This window comes from Lissotriton vulgaris, chromosome 10, assembly GCF_964263255.1.
Source record: "Lissotriton vulgaris chromosome 10, aLisVul1.2, whole genome shotgun sequence".
Classification (NCBI taxonomy): Eukaryota; Metazoa; Chordata; class Amphibia; order Caudata; family Salamandridae; genus Lissotriton; species Lissotriton vulgaris.
Window position 1 is genome coordinate 770,725,735 of NC_141698.1, and position 21,284 is coordinate 770,747,018.

The window sequence follows — 21,284 nt, forward strand, 5'->3', positions numbered from 1 at the left end:
CTCAGACAGTCGTCCGCCACCTCCAGGCAACGGCGGACCTCCTACACCATATGGGGTTTTCCATCAACGTGCTGAAGTCACACCTGTGCCCCTCTCGGAAGCTCCTCTTCGTCGGAGCGGTACTAGACTAGGCGCAGTTTCGGGTTTATCCTCTCGAACAGCGGGTTCAGGATATTCTGGCTCTGATTCCGATCTTTCAGCCGTTATTCCGAGTCTTTGTCAGGTTGACGCTGCGGCTTCTGGGGCTGATGGCCTTGTGCATCCTTCTGGTGCATCACGCCAGGTGGCGGATGCGGGCTCTGCAGTGGGAGCTGGAGTTTGAGTGGGCCCAGCATCAGGGCAACTTGTCCGATCATGTCTTGATCACGGAGGCCACTGCAAGACAGTTGCAGTGGTGGCTCACGTACCGCGATTGGGGTAGGGAGAGGGATCTGCCACTGACCCAATCGGAGTACGTAGTTGTGACGGACGCCTCCCTCCAGGGCTGGGGTGGGCCACATGGGAGAGGTGAAGATCAGAGGCCTCTGGTCTCCGGCGGAGTCCCGGCTCCACATCAACCTTCTGGAGCTGCGGGCGATCCGGCTTGTACTGAAGGCATTCCCCCCCCCCTCTGTCCAGGGGAGTGTAGTGCAGGTGTTCATGGACAACATCACCGCCATGTGGTACTGCAACAAACAGGGCGGGGTGGGGTCCTGGACCCTATGCCAGGAGGCTCTGCGCCTCGGGCAGTGGCTGGAACATCAGGGCTGGACCCTGGTGGTTCAACACCTGGCAGGTTCCCTGAACGCCAGGGCGGACAAATTCAGCCGTCGGTGCATGATGGATCACGAATGGCGTCTGAACTCTGACGTGGCGCAAGGCCTCTTTCAGCAGTGGGGAGAGCCTTGGTTAGATCTATTCGCCACAGAAGAGAACGCGCAATGTCATCAGTTCTGCGCGTTGGAATTTACAAGGCGGCACTCGCTCGGAGACGCTTTTCGTCGCGAGTGGAGCTGCGTTCTGTTGTACGCCTTTCCGCCTATACCTCTTCTGCCCAGAGTGCTGAAGATCAGACGCGACCGGGCCCAAGTTATCCTTGTGGCTCCGGACTGGGCACGAAGATACTGGTATCCCGAGCTACTCAGCATGTCTGTCGATCCCCCATTCATCTGCCTCTTCAGGAGGACCTTCTGTCGCAGCCGCAGGGGACGGTGCTCCACCCGAACCTGTCCAGTCTCCACTTACATGCGTGGAGATTAAGCGGCGGCAGTTGAGGCCATTTGACTTGCCTCCTGAAGTCTGTAATGTGATTCTGTCAGCCAGGCGTCCCTCCACAAATTCGATATACGTCTGCAGGTGGAACAAATTTGTGGCATGGTGCACAGTAAAGGCTGTGGATCCCCTTTCTGCCCCTCTTTCAGAGGTTTTCCTCTTACTTCTTTCTCTTGCCCAGCAGGGCTCTGCTCTGGGCACTATCAAGGGCTACCTCTCTGCCATTTCCGTCTTCTTAAGGCTCCCTGATCAGCCCTCTTTGTTCAAGTCCCCAGTTGTAAATAGGTTTTTGAAGGGCATCACTCATATGTTTCCTCCTGTTCCTTTCGTGATGCCTCAGTGGGACTTGAACCTTGTTCTGACTTAGCTGATGTGGGCTCCTTTCGAGCCACTTCATAACTGTCCTCTTCGTCTCCTTACTCTCAAGGCTGCATTCCTGGTTGCCATCACCTCTGCCAGGAGAGTGAGTGAGCTCCAGGCTCTTTCCTCTAAACCTCCTTTCCTTTCTGTCCATCCGGACAAAGTTGTGTTGCGGACGCGACTCTCTTTCCTGCCCAAGGTAGTCACAGCCTTCCACATCGGGCAGTCCATCACCTTGCCCACCTTCTTTCCGCCTCCGCATCCCTCGAAAGAGGGAGAGGCCCCACCGTCTGGACCCAAAACGTGCGCTCTCATTCTATTTGCATCGCACACGCCAGTTCCGGGTGGATGACCAACTCTTTGTTGGTTACATGGGCGCTAAGAAGGGTCGGACGGTGCACAAGCAGACCATCTCTCTGTGGGTCGTGTTGTGCATCAAGGTATGCTACTCTTTGGGCTGAGGGTCCATTCCACTCGGGCCACGTCGGCTACTACTGCCCTGGGTCGGGGAGTCCCCTTGCAGGACATCTGTCGGGCAGCTACGTGGGCCTCGCTGCACACGTTTGCAAGACACTACTGCCTGGACAGCCAAGTACGGAGAGATGGCTTCTTTGGCCATTCCGTTCTCCAGGACTTTCTGGTGTGATCATTGGTTCGCAGACCCACCACTGGGGTTGGTATTGCTGGGGTATCTATTCTAAGGTAAGGAGTCTAATACTAACCTTTTTCTTTCAGATGCACAAGTTAATTACCTTCGGTAACGATACATCTGTAAGAAACAGTAGTTAGTATTGGATTCCTTACCGCCCCACTCATCCCCCCTGTTCTGCGAACCGATATCTAGGGTTAAGGTCATCCCCTAGTTTCATAGCACCAGTGTTGGTTTTTATCATGGCTCTTCGTTTCTGGCGCGGAAAAGCTATGTATAAGAACTGACGTCAGTACGCGAGGGCAGCGTCGTTAAGTACTCAAACGTCATCCCGGCGCCAACGACGCCGATGACTGACGCGGAGCCGCAGACAACGCCTACCGATACGCAGTGGTACTGCAACGCAAAATTTTCCGGATCCATTCTGACGCCTGGGGATATTCTAAGGTAAGGAATCTAATAATAACTGCTGTTTCTTACAGATATATCTTTACCGAAGGTAAGTAACTTTTGCGCTAGGTTTAGTCAGCATGTGGCGGATTACAGTTCATTGACTTGTCCGGTGAGCCGTTGAGAAGTACGTTTTCAAGCAAATCCGCTGCAGTAAATATGAATGCAGTGCTTGTGTCATGGCACTGCAGGACCAACAATGTCCAGCAAATGCAATGCAGAGATTGTTCAACTTAAGGAAGAATTCACCACAAGCTATACTTTAACCGAATGTGTGCCCAGTTGTTGCTGAATGCAATACAGATGTAATATTGCCATTTTATTTACTTAGATTGAAATAGTCTCAATATTTCTCAAACAGTAGTACATTTGGTAAATTGAGGTGTGGCGTTATTTGCTATATGCTCGACGTATAGGAAACGGGGCTTCAAAGAAACATTGGTCAGAAATACAAATTCCTAGATAAATGAAAATTAGAGCTGAGAAATGAAATATTTGCGACTATTGTTTACATACTTGTGTGAAACATTGGATTCATAATGATATCGCTCTCTTGCTTTAAACTATATTAGCCTAATTCTCTGATGTTCTAGAACAAATTCATTGAGGTCTAAAATTGGGCTAGGCTTTGAAGTTCCACTTTTTCAGCATCTGGCTACTGTAACTGAGAAGTTGTTACATCAAAAGATGTTTAAAATTCTACCTGCAAAAGACTAAATACTTCAGCCAATCTAACCATCTTTTCGTGGCTTTTGGTCAGGCAACCATGCACAAACCTTTGCTAAAGGAGTGTTTAGCAAAATAAATTGTATCCTGCATTACTGCTGGCTAGTATTCAGTGTTCAATTGTCAAAGGGTCAGGGCTCAGTTACCAGAGACACAGCAGAGCACAGTCGAAAATTGGACAGGCAGTGCTTTGAAACCTGCTCACTTAAGGTGATTCTCATCCTCCATCCGCACCGCCAAAGCCCCCCCTTGTTTTCTCATGTACTGCTTTGTTCTTCACAGTTCACACAGGTGAATCTCTTGAAGAGAAAGCTACTTAACTTTAAGTATAAGTTGTCCTACATTGGTGTATTTCATAGGTTTACATGCAATGCGACCTTCTCCACTTTCATGAGACTGTGGCATTATATACTCCGGGTGAGTTTTTGAGCTCAGGGTTGAGCTCAATGCATATCCTTTTGGGGCACATAATAAGGTGGCTAGGTTATAACTAGTAGTTTGAGTATACTTGCATGCTGCTATGTCAGCATTGACTACCAATGACTCTCAGGCTGATTGGGAATAATTCAAGAAAATTAATTGGTGAAAGATGCCAGTTTTGAGGGATTGCAGGTAAGGAACTTGTTCTTATTTAATGAGATTCCCATACAGGACGTTTTGCTAATTTGTAAAACAAGCATCTTCAATGATTTCCTTAGCAAACTATTGCTTTATAGCTCTGCCGCTCACACAATTGACACTGCATAGTGGAACTTACAGTCAGCAAAGTAGTACTTAGTAAGCTATGAAATTAAACATGCACTATACCCAGTTGATGGCTGTGACACTTTAGAGGGTAACAAGCAATGTATTTGCTTGGTAGTTAACAAAACAGTCCTTTTACTCACTAACATTTTCTCTCCTCGTGTGTGTGTGTGTGTGTATGCTTGCATGTGTTTTTTTTTTTTTACATTAGTGGTGGTGATGCTTATTTTATATGTGAACTAATCTGTTTTAATGATTCAGCTCTGAAATAAGTAGATGTGATTCAACAAGAAATACTTGCTTCCTATGTTGGTATAACATATTGTCAGTTTTTTTCAGCAACATTTCATATTAAATTTCTTTTTTATATGTACATTTTATCTAGTTACATCACGAAAGCCACGAGAAGATGAAAAAGACGGGCAGGCATACAAATTTGTTTCACGATCTGAAATGGAGACTGATATTAAAAATGGCAGATATTTAGAACATGGAGAGTATGAAGGCAATCTTTATGGTACCAAAATTGACTCCATCCATGAAGTTATTCACACTGGAAGGACATGTATTTTGGATGTGAATCCTCAGGTATGGTTTGTGGGGATCATCATGAATTGGTAACACTTGCTAATCTCTCAATAAAAAGTAATGCATACTGTTAATCTCAAGAACTTAAAATAAATTTACTATTGAATTAAAACCCTAAATATCACCAATATTTTACCACTCGGTTTTCTCATAGTTTTCATCTTAATTGTACACTTCGCCATTAAAGTAGTAATTGGCACTGGTACTACCACCACTGACCCGTTTAGCTTCTCTAGCTGCCACTGCCTTGATTAGCCCAGATTCCCATCTTTGGCCTCTGTCAGTACCTGGTTCAATCTCCTGACACAAGGAGATTTCAGACACTGATAATGGTAGCCAAGTATATACTGCAAAGGGTGTATATTGGTACTTTCTCACCTTTATTTTGCCCCCACACATTATTGTGGTAATTTGTACTTGCCCTACATATTGTCCCTTTATCCAGTATTTGGGTGTCTTTCATAGATTCACATGCCTGAATCATTCCCCGTCGTCGAGACGGGAGCCTCCGGTATATAAAAAAGTAATGTCCTAAGACATACATAAAGAGAATAGGTCTAAGGGTCTCACCTTAGTAACCTATCTAGGTCCTTATGCAGGAAGGACCAAATAGAGTAGGCTCCAGGGTCCCACCTTGGTAGCCTATCTGTGTCCTTTTGTAAAAAAGGACCAAAGTAAAAGGAACAACCAATCAGCTACTACCTCCCTCTAGAACCTTCCTGTGAGGAGCCTCAGTCTCTCAGATTTTCTACCGCACGTTGTGCTAGGGAGTCTCCACCTGAGTTCTCCTCAGGAATATCGGATTTTCATCCAACTTTACAGTTTTTTCGACTTTCCTGCTATGGCTGATAGCAAGAAGAGAGCACTTTTTCGTCCCTGTGCCTCCTGTGGCAAACTGAGGCTTCACGTGGACGACGAACATGAGACATGCCTATACTGTCTCTATCCTCACCACCAGTCCATAGACTGCAGGATTTGCCGTAAATTCTCCCACAAGACCCAGAAAGACCGGGAAGGGAGACTTCTAATTTGGCTAAACAGGCTTAAGGAGAAACCGGAAGGCGACCTGATTTCTGAAGGTGAGAGCATGTCTGGCGCCTCACAGTTTTCCCTGAAGAGGCCTAGGGCTTCCTCGCCTGGCCCCTCAGACACCCCTCCTAAGAAGTCCAAAAGGTCTTCAGAGGGCAAGCCTACCGTGTCTAGCAAGGACCTTCCTGTCCCCAGGAAGCAACCACTGCTTACTATGACGACGGCGCAATCGGCGACCACCTCATCGCTAAAAACCGTCTCTACATCGACGACGACAGTATCGACGACGATGGCATCGTCGGGGTCCTCCTCGTCGACAACACTAACTCACTCATCGTCGACAGGAAGACCGCTTTCATCCTCCGCTCCGTCGTTAACTAGGAGCACGCCGTCGACGGACACCGTCGACGAGGACATCGACGACGACACCATCGACGAAGGTCACACCGTCGACGAAGCCGTCGACGAAGGGCACTCCGTCGACGAAGGGCACCCCGTCGACGACGGCGCCGACGACGAAGCAATCGACAGTGGAAATGTTACCAAAGGCACCGTCGACGAGAGCGTCGTCGACGGACCCACCGTCGACGAAGACCAAACTTCAACCAATGACGGAGAGCTCCTTAACGAAGCTGTCGTCACAGGTATCGACGGCGACTGGTGCCTGGAAGGAGTCTGAGCTCCTATCACATGCGATGGACGCTGAAACATCCCATGTTACCATCCGAATCTCCAAAATACCGATTACACCGGAAATGACATCGCCTAGTAAGGTTCAGCAGCTGACGCCATCCTGCTTCTTGCAGGACCAAGAAACGGAGGAGGAAATGTTTACCCAGGCCACTAGCCCATCAGACCCGATTGTCAAGTGCCAAAGCACGGACGAAGAGCAAGAGGTTGAAGAACCTGTTCCTCCAGCTGTATCTACCCAAGTTCACACTCAGGTGACTCCAATGGTGTGCTTGCCAGCCTCCTTAGTTTCAGACTTGCGCTTCCTCATTCAGGACTACAAAGAGCGATTTCCTCAAAAAGCCACTCCTGTTGTTCCACCAACTCCGCAGCCAGCTGTGACCGTTCCTGCGCAGGTGCCAAGACATAAGCCCCCTCCACTGGTTCTTCCTAGGACACAGGACCCAGCACAAGACCCCATCTCGTCCGAGGATGAGGGAAGGGAACATGAAGAAGGGGAAGTCCGAGATGACGATACGGACGTGGATGCAGACCAAGACTACGTCACTCACTCTCCAGCCTCTCCGGAGCCACAATCCTCTGAGTCTACGCCAGCAGATATTGGAGGTTTCCATAACCTCATGGAAAGGGCAGCCAAAAGGTTCCATATGTCCATGGAAACTCAGGAAACTGACTGTTTCCTCTATGATTTTAAGGAACCAACTAAGAAAACTACAAGATCGATCCCGATCATTGATTATCTACTAAAACAGGGCAAACAACTTATACAGTCTCCAGCTTCCCTGCAGGTAATTGTACCCAGACTGGACAAAAAATATAGAGCTACGTCGTCGGCTCCAGCATGCCTTACGGGTCACCCCAAGGCGGACTCTGTGGTCACCCAGGCGGCGCAGAAGAACTCGCGCAACCCTGCATCACCTTTATCGACACCACCAGATAAAGAAGGCAGGAAGTTGGATGCAGTTGGGAAACGTTTTTCCACTACTTCTGCGACGACGGTGAAGATCGCCAATTCCATTGCCCTTCTCGGACGTTACAACCGTCAACTCTGGGCAGACATCGCGCCCTACCTTGCTGACCTACCAGAAGATCTAAAAGCGGAGGCACACTCGCTCCTCCTCGAGGGTCAAACTTTGGCTTCAGAACTGATCGACTGCGCCATTGACGTGGGCATGACTGGCTTCAGACAGCTGGCGGGCGCCGCTGTCCTAAGACGCCAAGGCTGGCTTAAGGCCACCTCTTTCAGACAGGAGGTCCAAACCAAAATTCTTGATATGCCTTATGATGGCGATCATCTTTTCGGCGAGAAGATTGACAAAGCCCTCACCGCAATCAAGAAGGACACCGACACAGCCAGAGCCCTAGGCACTCTGCAATCTCGCAATCAGTCCTTTCGTACCAACAGGGGAAGAGGACAATCCTCCTATAGGGGCTCTTACCAAAATAAGTCCTCTTACTCATACTCACAGGGCAAGACGCAGTTTCAACAGCGCCAAAATCAGTCGGGACGTCAGTCCTCCTTCAACAAATCGTCCTACAGAGGAAAAGGACAGAAGAGACCCGCAGGCAATCGCCAATGACTCTACCAATTGGCCAGCCCCTCCACCATCACATTCTTTGCGACTTGGAGGAAAACTTTCTTTTTACCTTCAAAATTGGCGGCAAATAACAACGGACCGGTGGGTTCTACAACTTCTTCAATTCGGCCATTCTCTGGAATTCCTCTCAAATCCCCCACAGACACCACCCGTCAAGCGCCCTCACAGACACCTACGGCTGCTTCTCCAGGAACTAGCTTCCATGCTTCAGAAGGGCGCAATAGAAAAAGTCCCACACGCCCAGAAGGGGGAGGGATTCTATTCCCACTTCTTCCTAATCCACAAAAAGGGGAAGAAATGGCGACCGATCCTCGACTTGAGAGCTCTCAATGTGTTTTTAAAGAAACAGTCGTTCCGGATGGTCACGCTACAAGAGATCCTGGGACTTCTGGAAAAAGGCGACTATATGACATCTCTAGACCTACAGGACGCCTATTACCACATCCCCATCCTCAAGGGACACAGGAAGTTCCTAAGGTTTGCAGTCGCAGGGGTACACTACCAATTCCGCGTCCTCCCCTTCGGCCTCAAATCTACCCAACGGATCTTTAGGAAATGCCTTTCTCCTGTCGCAGCCTTTCTTCGCCAGCAGGGACACCAGGTCTTCCCTTACCTGGACTACTGGCTGGTAAAGGCTCCGTCGAGAGAAGCCGCAGCCGCATCTTCCAGCGCCTGTCTGCAGCTTTTCCGCCGCCTAGGCTTAACCCTCAACAAGGAAAAGTCATCTCTAACACCAACCCAAGTCATCACTTTTCTTGGAGCGACCCTGGACACGGAATGCACAAAAGCCTTTCCATCACAGGAGAGAAAGTCGAAACTCATCTCCTTGGCCAGGTCAGTGGCATCCAAAAAGACTCTGACCGTCCGTATCTTCAAGTCGCTCCTCGGCACGATGTCGTCATGCATCCTGCTTATCCCGCACTGCCGCCTAAAAATGCGCCCCCTGCAGGAAGAACTGTCAAAACAGTGGACACAAGCTGCGGGATCCTTCGAGGACCGCATACGAGTCACCCAACCTATGATCAACAATCTACAATGGTGGAGATCAGCCAAACACCTGTCGCAAGGACTGCCGTTCCTGCTTCCGGCGCAACCACATATCATCACCACGGACGCATCCTTGGAGGGCTGGGGTGCAGTCCTGCAAGAACTACAGACCAACGGAAAATGGACGCCACAGGAATCCAAACTCCACATCAACATTCTGGAGCTACGGGCAGTCTTCCTGGCGCTCCAATCGTTCCTCCCGCGCATCCGAAACTCCCCAGTGCTAGTCAGGACGGACAACACCACGACGATGCACTACCTGAACAAACAGGGAGGGACGCGCTCTCTCTCTCTCTCTCGAGAATCTCAGAGAGTTTGGAACTGGCTTCTCCAACATGGCATCACACTCCAAGCCGAATACGTTCCGGGCAAAGACAACGTCCTGGCGGACGCCCTGAGCAGAGAACAGTCCCTATCCCACGAATGGGAGTTAGACGCGGGTGCAATGGACTACATCTTCGCGAAGTGGGGAACGCCACAGATAGACCTCTTCGCCACCAGGGAGAACGCCAAATGCCCAAGCTTCGCAAGCAGGCTTCCCCAACCAGGAACACTAGGGAATGCATTTTCCATAGCTTGGCAGAACGTGTTTGCTTACGCCTTTCCGCCATTCCCACTGATACCCAGGGTGATCAGGAAAATGAAATCGGAGCCCTGCACCCTGATCCTCATCGCCCCATCCTGGCCGAGGCAGCACTGGTACACGGAGCTCCATCGTCTATCGGTCCATCCACCTCTTCGCCTACACAGTCACCCGACCCTGCTCACGATGTCTCACGGGCAGGTTCTCCACCCGAACCTGGGCCCTCTGAAATTGTCAGCCTGGCTCCTGAATACCGCGAGTTCAGTCATCTGAACATACCGTAAGAGTGCAGAGATGTCCTGGCCAACGCTAGAGCTGATAGCACAAAAAAGACTTATACTCTCAAATGGAAACGCTTCTGCATCTGGTGTGAGAAGGAAGGTCTACATCCTTTCCATGTCACCCCCCAACAACTCCTGCCATACCTCCTACACCTGGCGCACTCAGGACTTGCCCATGCGTCCATCAAGGTCCACCTGGCAGCAATTTCTAGGTTCACTCGAACTTCTAGGGGCCCTTCCCTGTGGGCGGACAGGCTCATCAAACAATTCCTAAAGGGCCTTTTTAGGTCCTTCCCTAGACCAAAACCTGTCCCTCCAACATGGCAACTCAACGTAGTTCTTCACCAGTTGATGAAGCACCCCTTTGAGCCTATCCACAAATCGGATATCAAATTCCTGTCGTGGAAGACAGCCCTCCTACTGGCGCTAACCTCGGCCAGAAGGGTAGGCGAATTGCAAGCCCTCTCCATCCAGGACCCTTTCTTACAATTCAAAGAGGACAGAGTCATCCTGCGTACTAACCCACGATTCATACCCAAAGTCCCATCGGACTTCCATTTAAATGAGCCCGTGGTTCATAAATCGTTCTTTCCGAACCCATCTACTTCGGCTGAGAGATCATTGCACTCTTTAGATCTTCAGAGATGCCTCAAATTCTATCTTGACAGAACAAGACAATTCAGGAAGTCATCCCAACTCTTTGTCGCATTCAGCAGACCTAGAAAGGGCATGCCCCTAACAAAACAAAGTATATCTAGATGGATCTCTTCAGCTATAACTCTCTGCCACGAGAAGGCAGGACGACCTCTGGGCTCACGGGCCAAAGCCCACTCCACCAGAGCCATGTCTACGTCTGCGGCACTGTTTGCTGGAGTGCCACTCCTGGACATCTGTAGAGCGGCGACCTGGAAGTCCCCGCATACCTTCACCAGGCACTACTGCTTGGATGCTGAGCTGACGAAAGACGCAGCAGTGGGCAGAGCGGTGCTTCGCCATCTATTCCAGTGAGGTGAGCCCTCCTACTTCCCACCATCCTGGACTGGTATGCACATTTCTTTATTACTAGATTCTGCATGTCATTGTATGCTGTTGTTTTTTACAGTCATAAATGTTCCTTATTTGCAGACGTATATTTTCTGTATCAACACAGGATGTGCATATTGTATTGCTTGCTACTCTGATTCAGGCATGTGAATCTATGAAAGACACCCAAATACTGGATAAGAAATGCGTTACTTACCTGTAACTGCAGTTATCCAGTATTAGTGTCTTTCATAGATTCACATGCACCCTCCCGCCTCCCCTGGAAGGACTCACCTCTCTCTAACAGGTTTACACCTAACCAACTTGGTGCGTACGAAAATCTGAGAGACTGAGGCTCCTCACAGGAAGGTTCTAGAGGGAGGTAGTAGCTGATTGGTTGTTCCTTTTACTTTGGTCCTTTTTTACAAAAGGACACAGATAGGCTACCAAGGTGGGACCCTGGAGCCTACTCTATTTGGTCCTTCCTGCATAAGGACCTAGATAGGTTACTAAGGTGAGACCCTTAGACCTATTCTCTTTATGTATGTCTTAGGACATTACTTTTTTATATACCGGAGGCTCCCGTCTCGACGACGGGGAATGATTCAGGCATGTGAATCTATGAAAGACACTAATACTGGATAACTGCAGTTACAGGTAAGTAACGCATTTCTTCCTCACCCAATGCCTTGAGCTTCCCTCTCAGGGAATTGCTGTCAACATTTGGCATATATTCCTTCTCACTTAATGAGATGTAAGGCACCAGAATGGTAGGTAGTTTTAAATAGCAAAACGTGCACACTGTTAACTCTCTATTCAAGAGAATCCCTTTCTAGTCAAGAGAGTCCTTGAGCAGGTCTTGTAGCCTTACCTCCTTCCAGCACAGTTACAATCCCTAATGGCCAGATCATACTTGGTCCATTGACAGACCAGAAGAGATGTTTAGTGGAGTTTGGAGACAGCATCTTGACTGCCTCTAGTGTTCACATAATAGTTCAGTACTTTTTAACTACTGTCTGCTGTTATTTAATACTTATTGGAAAAACGGGAGGACTACATTATTATTCTACGTCTCCAAATGGGTCGGCCTACTTACTGTAAGCTCAAAACTGGCAGTCTAACAACCTCATAACCTTTATGCTTTTCACTCTGTCATAAAGCTCATAGTTTATCTTATCCTTCCCTACCCCTCTGGTCTCTACATCAGCCTAAGGAACAAACGTTCTATGCACTGCTACATTCCTACAACACACAAATCATACCAAGCAAGGCTCCACTCCCCTGTCATTCCCAACCTTTTGTAAGCACTATTGATTTTTAGTAATATGCCTAGTAGACATTTTCTCAAATGTAAGAGGTGCTGTTGTCTGGCCCTACCACATTTAAAACCAGTACCTTGTAAGCCATCTTCACATACCATATAGTGATATATTTAGAACAATGACCACAATGGTTCACCGGCTGCTGGCGGGCTTTCATCCTCCCACTTAGGTCCTTTTAGGCCTGTCTTTTGTGGTACCTTTTCATTTTCGCATCCGTTAGATGTGGTCTGTGTTTAACATAGGCAGTGAGCCTTTAGATGCACTCTGTTTAACATGAGCAGTGAGCCTTACGTCTTCTTTTTATGCAGTCAAGGGTTTTTACCCTTTTATAAGCATCTCATGGAAGCATTTTGCTTTCAGTTGCCTGTTGGCCTTCTGTGGCCATATTTCACAGGTTGCTGTGTCCTCCGCTTGTAGCTTTCTGCCGGTAGTTCAGCTCGGTATCGTCATTACGGCCTGGAACTCTGTTGATGGGTTCGGTTCGTTGCTGCATTCTTTTTGAGCTGGCTTTTTGCCCTAAGACGTGTCCCCCGTTGTACGGTGTATACATACTCCATGTGGGGTACTTGTACGCTATTATATAGCCTTGCTTATCTCACCGGAGCCTAGAGATGATAGGGTTCCATGTGCGATTAAATGTCCGTTGTACGGTGTTCTGTGTTTTTCCTTGGTGCTATCTGCTTTCGCCATGGTTATCCATCTCTTTTGGAGGTTTCATGGTCTCCTCTTCGTAAACTGCTCCTACCTGCTCTTCAATGTGCTGGGCATGGTCCGGTATATACATTGTTTACATGCTGGTTGCCTTGGTTTCCTTTTCCTACGTTGCAACCTCTTGTCATGGTTGCAAAGTTTAGACCAATATCTCCATGTGTGGGGTAGCCCCTTTTTAGGTGGTTGAAAGTTGCCATAGGTTCCTCCTCACATCCACTTCCTGGAGTAATTTTCCAATTCTCATATGCTTCCTTTTTGGTGTTCGACACTATCCGTGTCTTTTGTAGTGTTGGTCTTGGATTTTAAGACTCTTTTCACCATTTGTTGACTTGGCGTTTTTTGTCTCTCTCTTCGAAGTAGCCTACTCTTGTTAGAACTATGCCTGTGGGACAGTTCTTCTGATGGCAGTGGTCATTAATTACTGTCAACAATTCTAGATGGTGGTTATTCCTCCTCCTGGCTTCATGCTGCCCGGTTGGGCGCTCTTCTGTTCCACTTAAGCGCCCACTTAAAGTCTATATTGCTGTTTACCGGTGGCATATTCTACCTGCTTCTGCGGGTTAGGGGTTGATGCTATTGCCCTTCCTTACCCTTTTGGGGTTGGGTGTGCGCTTGGCGGGCTTCTTGTCCTGCTGGCTATCTCCAATGCATTTCTCAGGTTCTGGCTTGCCTTGGGCTCTTGCCACTGGCACGTTCGGCCTCCTTTTATAACTTGTCTGTTAGGCGCTGGTTGCATCTCTTCAAGTTCATTCCAAGCTTGAGTTAATGCACTTTTCGTGCGCCGTTTAGCGGAGAGCGATCTCTCTCTCGCTCTCGCTCTTGCTCTCTTCCTCTCTCATACCGTTCTACCTGTCATTTTTATAATGGTACGGTGTGGCGCCATTCTGGCATGTTGCCGTATATCTTTTATCCTGTGACTTTTGCTATTTGAGCTGCTGGGTTGCTGTCGGACTGTTCTGCCACGGTTTTCCCCCTTTATCCGTCACCCTGTTGCCAGATCACATGCCTGATTCTTTCTGTTGTCCTGTCGGAGACCCACCCCCTTCTGGGGTATGGCTGTGGTATCTATTCTAAGTTAAGGAGTCTGCGGCTAGATGTCTCTATCAGATGTACGAGTTACTTACCTTCGGTAACGATGTATCTGGTAGAGATGTTCTCTAGCCGCAGATTCCTTAATTCCCACCCAGCCTCCCCGTTCTGCGAGGACCTTTTCTGGTAGTGTTATCCACTGGCCTCTTCAGTTGCCATTGGGTTTTATCTTCAGGAGGTTCAGGTTGTTGCACTCCCCTGGGTGCTTTCATATACAGGTAAGCTCTGCTGAGGGGCTTCTTTTCTGTTATATGGTACCTTTGATTAACAGAAAGGTTTGTTTTCCTCTCCAGTTCACTTTCCTTTAGTCTGCTCTACTGCCTCGGGGTCCTAGTCTCCTCATGGTCATCCTCTGTGGGGGTCAGTTGTGCTCTGTTTCCTAACTGTTTTTAGAGGGGAAAGGCCAGTCTTCTCTTTATTTCCTACAGTGGATTGTTTTTCTTTCTTTGTGTTCCGTTCTTACTGGACAGCACAGTTCCACATGGCACTATCCGTCTAATTCTGTCTGTTGTAATATTCTTCCCTTGTTGCACTAAGGAAGGGGCCTCTGATTGAACCTGCTGGACTCTTTCTCACAGTCTCCACTTGTATGTGTTGGTGGTGTCTATTCTGTCCTTGGGATGGTGTCTTCCACCACCCTCTTCTTTATTCAAGGAATTTAATGTTCGAGGCATGTGGGCTGCTGAATTCATATCTGTGCATAGATCGCTGCCTAGTGTTGGGTCCGGATGATTGCACATTGTTGTCCTGGAAGAGTCTTCGAAGTATCACGAGATAGGTGGCTCCTCCCCTGGACTACAGTGCGCATGGGCATCCTCTCCATCCTCAGATTGTTTTTTTCCGCCATTGGGTTCGGATGTTACTATTTTAGCTCAAGTTAGGAAAACTCTCTATAAAGCCAAAAGGCTTTCGATAGCGTCTGTATCGTTTCGTTCGGTATCGGTGCCTTTGCTTAGTGGACATAGAGGACTCAATAGGTTTTTCTTTCCACACTCTACCCGATCTTAGATCTGAAATGGAAAGAAGTCCATTCAAGCGGTGCCCCCTTTGCAATGCAAAATACCCGCACATCGATGTCCACCCGGTGTGCAACAAGTGCCTGTCCCCAGACCATAACGAAGACAACTGTATGGCCTGTGCCCGGTTCAGGTCGAAGAAAACCCTCAAGATTCGACGCGCGACTCGACTGGATTCGAAAAAGTCAGTGCCTGTTCCCGTGAACATCTTCGGGGCCGAAGACGAGGAGGTCGTTGATCTGGAGGATCAGGAACACTGCTCCGATCCGGCTTTGGGCCATGACTCCCAGTATGACGCCGAAGACGAGGAGGTACAAGACGAAGATGAGAACGTCGTCGATCAGGTAGGAGACGACGTGGAGGCCCTTGGGGCCGTAGAAGGTAGCTGAGGCGAAGAGCTAGGCCAACCCGGCCGCACAGAGGCCGAAGATGACGCACTCAGTAAGGCTCAGGTCGAGGGATTGCCACTAGGCCTTACCCAAGATCCACAATCTCGTTCTACAGCCCCGCATAAAGGCCCGGCTTCGAACATTTCTAAAGAGCCTGCGGTTTCGAAACCGCCATCGGTCGATACAAAGAAATCGGAACCGACAGCGTCTTTGCAGAAACCGAAAGTGCTTGTGCCTCTCGTCTGCTCCAAGGCCTCAAACCCCTCGGAGCCGAAGAAAACTAAAATGGCCGTCGATGCCGGAAAACTCAAGAAGGTCGTCGAGCCAATGGTTGGGGCGCCGAAGACCAAGGTCAAGGCCGTCGAGCCATCGAAGCCGACGCCGAAGGGTGTCGATTCCCACAAACGGCCCGCACCGAAAGACAGGATCGATCCTAGGTCGAGGCCTACGGACAAGTCGAAGACTGGCTCCAAGGACCCTGTCGCGTCGACAAAACCCAGTCCGTTCATAGCCAAAGAAGTGTCGGAGTCGCTCCAACGGATGTATGACGGTACCACGCGTACTTTTACAACGCGTACCGTTACCACGCTACTTTTACCACGCAAGTCGTTACAACGACTTGCGTGGAGGGGCGCTGGATAGTAAATTATTTAATTTACTATTCCAACTCCAGTCCCCGTGGACTCTAGGGAAAGGAGTTGGATAGTAAATTAAAGTATTTACTATCCTGGAGCGCCCCCCAGCGCATTTCGTTGTAGTGACCTGCGTGGTAAAAGTAGCGTGCTAACGGTACCGCGTTGGAAAAAATGCGTGGTAACCGTTGCATACCGCTTCAACGCATCAAGGAGAAGGGTACATCGGTTGGACCGAAGAAGGCCCCGATGCCGAAGCTGGTCGGACAAGTTCAGACCACGTCGGCACCTATCAAGTTTGGGTTACTACCCTCGGTGCGTCCGAAGATGTTCGAGCCGAAAAAATCTATCGGCGCCGCTACACACGTGTCGACGGAACTGGAGGCTGCGGAAGATCCTGAAGACCAGGAGCCAGGACAATTCATCGACTCGGACACTGGGAGACTGTCCATATACAAATGAAAGTTGATGCCAGAGACTCCCATGGAATCATATAAGATTCCCTTGAAGAAAAAGAGACTTTCTACAACTTCTCCAGCTCTTGTGGAACCCCTCCATCACTATGAACTGGACCCTCAACATTTTTCCCCAACATACTCAGATGTTGAGACAGGGGATAATAACAATGAGGATGACCTCTATCATGTGGACACTGATCCTGATGATCAAGACCAACAATGGACGGACCCTGCTGACTCATGGGATCCGCAAATTGGCCCGGACACTCACGTGTACAGTGTGAAAACGTCTCCTACTGAGGACACAACTGCTTTTAACGCCCTTATTGAGAGGGCAGCCAGTAATCATGACGTCGAGCTACATGCTGACCCTGTGGACGAAGACTTTCTGGTCGACACTTTTTCAACTTCAGAAAGGGCAGTCAAAACCCTACCCATGCTCAAAGGGGTCCTCAAGCATGCTGCTGACATTTTTAAAGATACCACTAGGGCCAGGGTGTTAAACCCAAGGATTGAGAAGAAATATCGGCCGGCCCCTGTGGACCCTCCTTATATAAAGGGACAGTTGCCATTGGATTCATTGGTTGTTTCTAATGCACGTAAGAGAGCGAACTCCCAGACTACAGGTGATGCTCCTCCTCCGGACAAAGAGTCGAAGGTTATGGAAACTTCAGGGAAAAGAGTAGCTGCGCATGCGGCTAACATCTGGCGCATTGCTAACACTCAGGCTCTCTTGGCCAGATATGACAGGGTACATTATGATACCCTTGAGACACTATTACAACACCTACCTGATCAGTAGAAGGAGGGGGCAGGGCTACTCATACAGGAGGGGAAACTCATAACCAATGCTTCCATCAAGTGTGCTCTGGACGCAGCTGACACTGCAGCCAGGACCATCAACACTAGTGTTATGCTAAGACGACACGCCTGGTTGAGGATTTCAGGATTCAAACCTGAAATTCAAACTTCTATCCTCAATCAGCCAGTTAACCCAGACTTCTTATTCGGACCTGAGGTTGACACCACCCTTGAGAAACTTAAAAAGGACACAGAGACTGCAAAGTCTTTGGGGGCTCTGCATTCACAGCAGTTTCGGGGTGGCTCCTTTCGTCGCTCCAGTACTAGAGGCCCCTCAAGAGACCAGTCAACGCAACAAACACAATACAATAAGGGAGGTACACAATCCACCTACAATAAGAACAACCGTGGTGGATATCGGGGAAACAACAAGGGCAGAGGCAGAGGAAACAACAGTTCCAGATCCTCTGCCAATACCAAACAGTGACGCCCTGTCACTGCCCTCCCCCCAACCCCCCCCCCCCCCCCCCCCCCCCTCCCCGACCACATAACACCTGTCGGGGAGAGACTACAACAGTTCCTGCTGGTCTGGAAATCCATCACCACAGACACTCCACCCAACATCCCACCAAGACACCGTCTCTCTACTTTCTGATACCCAAAAAGGACGGGTTGCTCAGACCTATACTAGACCTCAGGCCTCTAAACAGTTACATTCTGTCAGAGCATTTTCATATGCTCACCTTGCAACAGGTTCTGCCGTTACTCAGTCAGGAAGACTTCCTCGCAACGCTGGACCTAAAATATGCGTATTTCCATATACCCATACACCCATCACACAGACAGTATCTCAGGTTCACTATTCAACATCAACATTATCAGTTCAAAGTCCTCCCTTTCGGAGTAACAACGGCACCCAGGGTGTTCACAAAGTGCCTGGCAACAGTAGCAGCACACCTCAGGAGACAGCACATACATGTCTACCCTTATCTGGACGACTGGCTTATTCAAGCAAAGTCGGCCCAGCAGTGTGCCAGCCACATGTCCCACACCATTCATCTTCTTCACAGTCTGGGATTCTCACTAAATTTTCCAAAGTCACACCTTCAGCCCGCCCACGTGCGACAGTACCTAGGTGCGACGATAGACACTCTGGCAGCCAAAGCACAGCCAAATTCAGTGAGAATAAACAGCATGCAATTGCTGATACAGAAATTCAGACCTCAACGCTCGCTTCCAGCGAAAGTGTTCATGCAGTTGATAGGCATGATGGCCTCCTGCATTTTCATAGTCCCGCATGCGAGACTACATATGCGTCCGCTTCAGGAGTGCTTAGCATGTCAGTGGAATCAGGCTCAAGGACAGTTAAAGGACCTAGTGTTGGTGAGCGGTCGGGCATTCAACTCTGCATTGGTGGAACCCACGAAACCTTTGCAAGGGCCGACCGTTCCAAGAGCCTGTTCCACAAATTGAACTGACGGCGGACGCGTCTCTCCAGTGATGGGGAGCTCATGTACTCCACTACACAGTGCAGGGACTATGGAGGGCACAGCAAAAGAAGATGCACATCAACCTTCTGGAACTGATGGCAATCTTCATTGCGATGAAAGCTTTCAAGGTACACTTGTGCAACAAGGTCGTATTGATCCGGACGGACAACATGACTGTCATGTACTACATACAGAAGCAGGGAGGAACGCACTCTCCACAGTTGTCTCATCTGGCTCAGAGCATGTGAAAGTGGGCCATTCAAAGGAACATCTTCCTCATGGCGGAACACCTCCAGGGCAAAGACAACCAGATGGCGGAACTGCTCAGCAGACACAGCCACCAGATGCACGAGTGGGAGATACATCCATCGGTACTCCATCCGTACTTCCAGCAATGAGGTCATCCACAGATAGACCTGTTCGCCACAAGGGAAAATGCAAAATGCCAAAGCTTCGCAAGCAGGTTCCCACAGTCGCAGGGCAATGCGATATGGATGAACTGGTCAGGCAAATTTGCGTACGCTTTCCCCCCAGCACCTTTGATACCGCTGGTGGCACGCAAACTACGGCAACACTCGATGACCCTCATCCTGGTTGCTCCAATGTGGGCACGCCAACCATGGTACACCACGTTTCTGGAACTATCCGTGGTACCGCATCAACGCCTACGCCTCACACCCAGACTTTTGACGCAGAGCCATGGAGACATTCAGCATCCAGATCCGCAACAGCTCAACCTGGCGATCTGGCTCCTGAAGTCCTAGAATTTGGCTACCTCAACTTGCCACCGGAATGTATGAATATCATCAAGGAGGCAAGACTGCTCACAACCAGAGCATACTATGCGGCTAAATGGAAAAGGTTTGTCATATATTGTACCAACAATGACATTAACCCACTGGATGCATCTATTCAAAACATCATCTGTTATTTGTTGCATTTGTACAGATGTAATCTAGCGTACAGTTCCATTCGCATACATTGATCCGCCATAGCAGCCTATCTTCAGAACAGGCAGCACCTCTCCTTATTCAGAGTGCCTGCCATTAAAGCTTTTCTGGAGGGACTTAAGAGTGATCCCTCCCAGACACCCACCGTCACCAGTCTGGAACCTGAATGTGGTCCTCACCAGATTAATGGGACCACCTTTTGAACCTCTACACTCTTGTGAGATTCAGTTTCTGACTTGGAAAGTTGCTTTCCTAGTGGCCATTACCTCACTGAGGAGAGTTAGTGAACTCCAGGCACTAACCATTCAAGAGCCATTCATCCAGGTCCACGCAAATAGGGTGGTATTACGCACCAACCCTACATTTATGCCTAAACTGATTTCGTAGTTCCACATGAACCAGACCATAGAACTGCCAGTTTTCTTTCCCAATCCGGAAAATGTCGCAGAGAGATCCCTACACACGTTAGATGTCAAAAGGGCTCTAATGTACTGTATAGACAGAACAAAGGATTTCAGAAAAACAAAACCGCTTATAGTTGCCTTTTCTCCACAACACAAAGGCAACCCCATTGCCAAAGCAGGGATAACCCGGTGGATCGTTAAATGTTTACAGATTTGCTATGCTAAGGCTAAACACACACTAACCATTCCACCACAAGCACACTTCACACGTAAATCTGAAAGAAACAGGTTAGTATTAGATTCCTTACCTTAGAATATCCCCAGGTGTCAGTCTGGATCTGGAAACTTTTGCGTAGCAGTACCCCTGCGCGTCGGTAGGCGTCGTCTGCAGGCGTCCCCAGCGGCTCTGCGTCTGTCGTCGGCGTCTTGCGCCGTGATGACGTCGCTAGAGTATATAGACGCCGCCTCCGCGCGCTGACGTCAGTTCTTCTTTTTTCCGCGCCAGTTAGCGCAGATCCGAGAAGTGCAGTACTCCGGTCTTTTGACCAAGTTTTTGATCTTTGATCCTTTTTGAACTCTTCTTATGGTGCCGGTAGGATGCCCGGTTTTAAGAACTGTGACCACTGTGACCGTACGATGTCGGTCACAGACCATCAGCGACTCTGCCTCCGGTGCCTGGGCCCCGACCACGACGTGGACGCCTGCGTCGATTGCCGGGCCTTGACGAATAAAGCTAGACGGGAGCGGTCCTGCAAGCTGCTCGAGCTCCGGGTGTCGGCCCCGCGTCGAGAGCGGTCTTGGTCCGGCCGGAGGTCAAGGGAGCGATCGAGGGAGCGGTCGCGGAGCCGTCACGAGCGCTCCGGGAGTCGTCACCATTCATCTGGTTCCTCAGGTAGGAAGCACAAGTGGTCGGGCGTCATCATCGTACCCCCGACTCCCCCCGACGCTCGCGCAATGCGGCCGGGGGTTCGGGTGGCCCCACTCCCGCGGCTCTGCGTGAGTC

General features: G+C 49.3%; 1 protein-coding gene across 2 annotated transcripts in view; it reads left to right on the forward strand.

Moving 5' to 3' along the window:
- PALS2 (protein associated with LIN7 2, MAGUK p55 family member) overlaps window positions 1-21,284 on the forward strand; it is a 985,569-nt gene that overhangs the window by 858,508 nt on the left and 105,777 nt on the right. For both annotated transcript variants that reach the window (XM_086941681.1, XM_086941682.1), the window contains exon 11: window positions 4,566-4,768. In XM_086941681.1, the coding sequence (XP_086797807.1) occupies window positions 4,566-4,768 (203 nt within the window). The remainder of the gene's footprint in view (window positions 1-4,565; window positions 4,769-21,284) is intronic.